The sequence below is a fragment of the Quercus suber genome, unplaced genomic scaffold (genome assembly GCF_002906115.3).
Source record: "Quercus suber isolate HL8 unplaced genomic scaffold, Cork oak 2.0 scaffold_348, whole genome shotgun sequence".
NCBI lineage: Eukaryota > Viridiplantae > Streptophyta > Magnoliopsida > Fagales > Fagaceae > Quercus > Quercus suber.
In genome coordinates, this window is record NW_027069800.1 from 733,650 (window position 1) to 735,591 (window position 1,942).

The 1,942-nt window shown below is 48.3% G+C and overlaps 1 protein-coding gene across 1 annotated transcript; it reads right to left on the minus strand.

The window, feature by feature from the left end:
* Positions 1-43: 43 nt before the first annotated feature.
* LOC112016767 (uncharacterized) lies at positions 44-1,471 on the minus strand. The gene has a single exon (XM_065759964.1). The coding sequence runs from the start codon at positions 1,469-1,471 to the stop codon at positions 44-46; it is 1,428 nt and encodes a 475-aa protein (XP_065616036.1).
* Positions 1,472-1,942: the final 471 nt, after the last annotated feature.

The window sequence follows — 1,942 nt, forward strand, 5'->3', positions numbered from 1 at the left end:
AGGAGATATTTTCTGTTCCCTGCAGCTTTAGGGAATGGACCGACTATGTCCAAACCCCATTGGGCAAACGGCCATGGACTGGATAAAGGGTTGAGGATTCCCCCTGGCTGGTGTATGTTTGGTGCGAATCGTTGACATTGATCGCATTTCTTCGCATAGTCATGGGCTTTTTTCTGCATGCTCGGCCACCAATATCCCTGAGTAAGGCCCTGTGGGCCAACGATCTGCCGCCGGTATGACTCCCACAGATCCCTTCATGCAACTCTTCTAGTAATGATTCAGTCGCTTCTGGGTGGATACACAGTAGATACGGCCCTGAATAGGAACGTTTGTATAGCTTTTGATCTTCGGACAACCAGAATCTGGCAGCCCTCCTCCGGATCTTGTCAGCCTCCTTTCGCTCCTCCGGCAAGATATCATCTTTCAAGAATCCGATTAGGGCATCCATCCAGCACGGACTCTCCCGAATCTGGTGTACCTGGATTGCTTCTCTTCCTGTTCCAGTGGGTTCGTGAAGATCCTCCACGAGGATAGTTCTCGGCAGATCCCGGTCCGAAGAGGTGGCTAGCGTAGCCAAGGAATCCGCGTGTACATTATTACTTCTGGACACATGGAGCAAGCTAAAAAACTCAAATTCCCCTTGCAGACGTTTAACTCGGCTCAGGTATCCTTGCATCCTTTCGTCCTTGGCTTCGAATTCTCCTTGTACCTGGCCTACAACCAGTCTTGAATCCGAGAAAATGTTCACGGCTTTTCCTCCCATTTTTCGGACCATAACCATTCCCATCAAAAGGGCTTCGTACTCGGCTTCATTATTAGTCGCTCCGAAATCTAGCCTTAATGATTTTTCAATGATAATTCCTTCCGGAGATGTCAAGACCAGGCCTACTCCAGAACCTTTCCTGTTCGCAGCACCATCTACGTATAACTCCCAGTGAGCAGGATCTTGTTGGGAAACCATGCCAACCGATTTTTCATCCATGCTTGGCATTACCGCTATATCTTCTATACTGGGTTCCGTAAATTCGGCCACCAAATCCGCAAGGACCTGGCCTTTGACCGACGTGCGAGGCATGTACTTGATATCGAAAGCCCCTAGAATGGTGCCCCACTTGGCTATCCTCCCCGTGTAATCGGCACTTCGAAGTATTGTTTTAAGTGGAAGTTGGGTGAGTACGACGACAGTATGGGCTTGGAAGTAGTGAGGCAGTTTCCGCGTTCCAAGCACTACGGCCAAGATGGCCTTCTCCAACGGCAGGTATCTGATCTCAGCTTCATGCAACGACTTGCTTACACAGTAGACCGGCCTCTGTACACCTTGATCAACTCTTATCAGTACTAAACTTACAGCATGAGGGACCACTGCAATATAGGCAAACAAAACTTCGTCTGGCTCAGGACTGGACATGATCGGCGGCCGAGATAAGTAATCCTTAAGCTGTTGGAAAGCCGAGACGCATTCCTCCTCCATTCAAAGTCTCTTCCATTTTTAGTCAGTGAAAAGAAGGGTTTCATCGATCCGCAGACCTGGATATGAATCGGTTTAAAGCAGCCGTCATTCCTGTTAGCTTTTGGACCTCCTTCTGGATTCCGAGGAGGCTGTAGATCCCGGATGGCCTTTATCTGATCGGATTGAACTCGATTCCCCTGTGCGTGACCATTAGCCAAGAATTTGCCGGAACCCACTCCAAACGAGCATTTCGACGCGTTTAAGCGCAGCTTATGCTTCCTCAGAACTTCGAAAACCGTATCGAGATCTTCAAATGCTCAGAAACTAAGCTTGCTTTTAACCACCATGTCATCTATATAAACCTCAATGCTCTTGCCTAATTGTGATTCGAACATCTTGGTCATCATCCGCTGGTACGTGGAACCTGCGATTTTTCAGCCAAAAGGCATCACTTTATAGTGGTAGTTACCAATGGGGGTAACAAAAGCGTTT

Bases quoted from the DNA above. Each gene is read 5' to 3' on its own strand.
- LOC112016767 (XM_065759964.1), bottom strand. From the start codon at position 1,471: ATGGAGGAGGAATGCGTCTCGGCTTTCCAACAGCTTAAGGATTACTTA.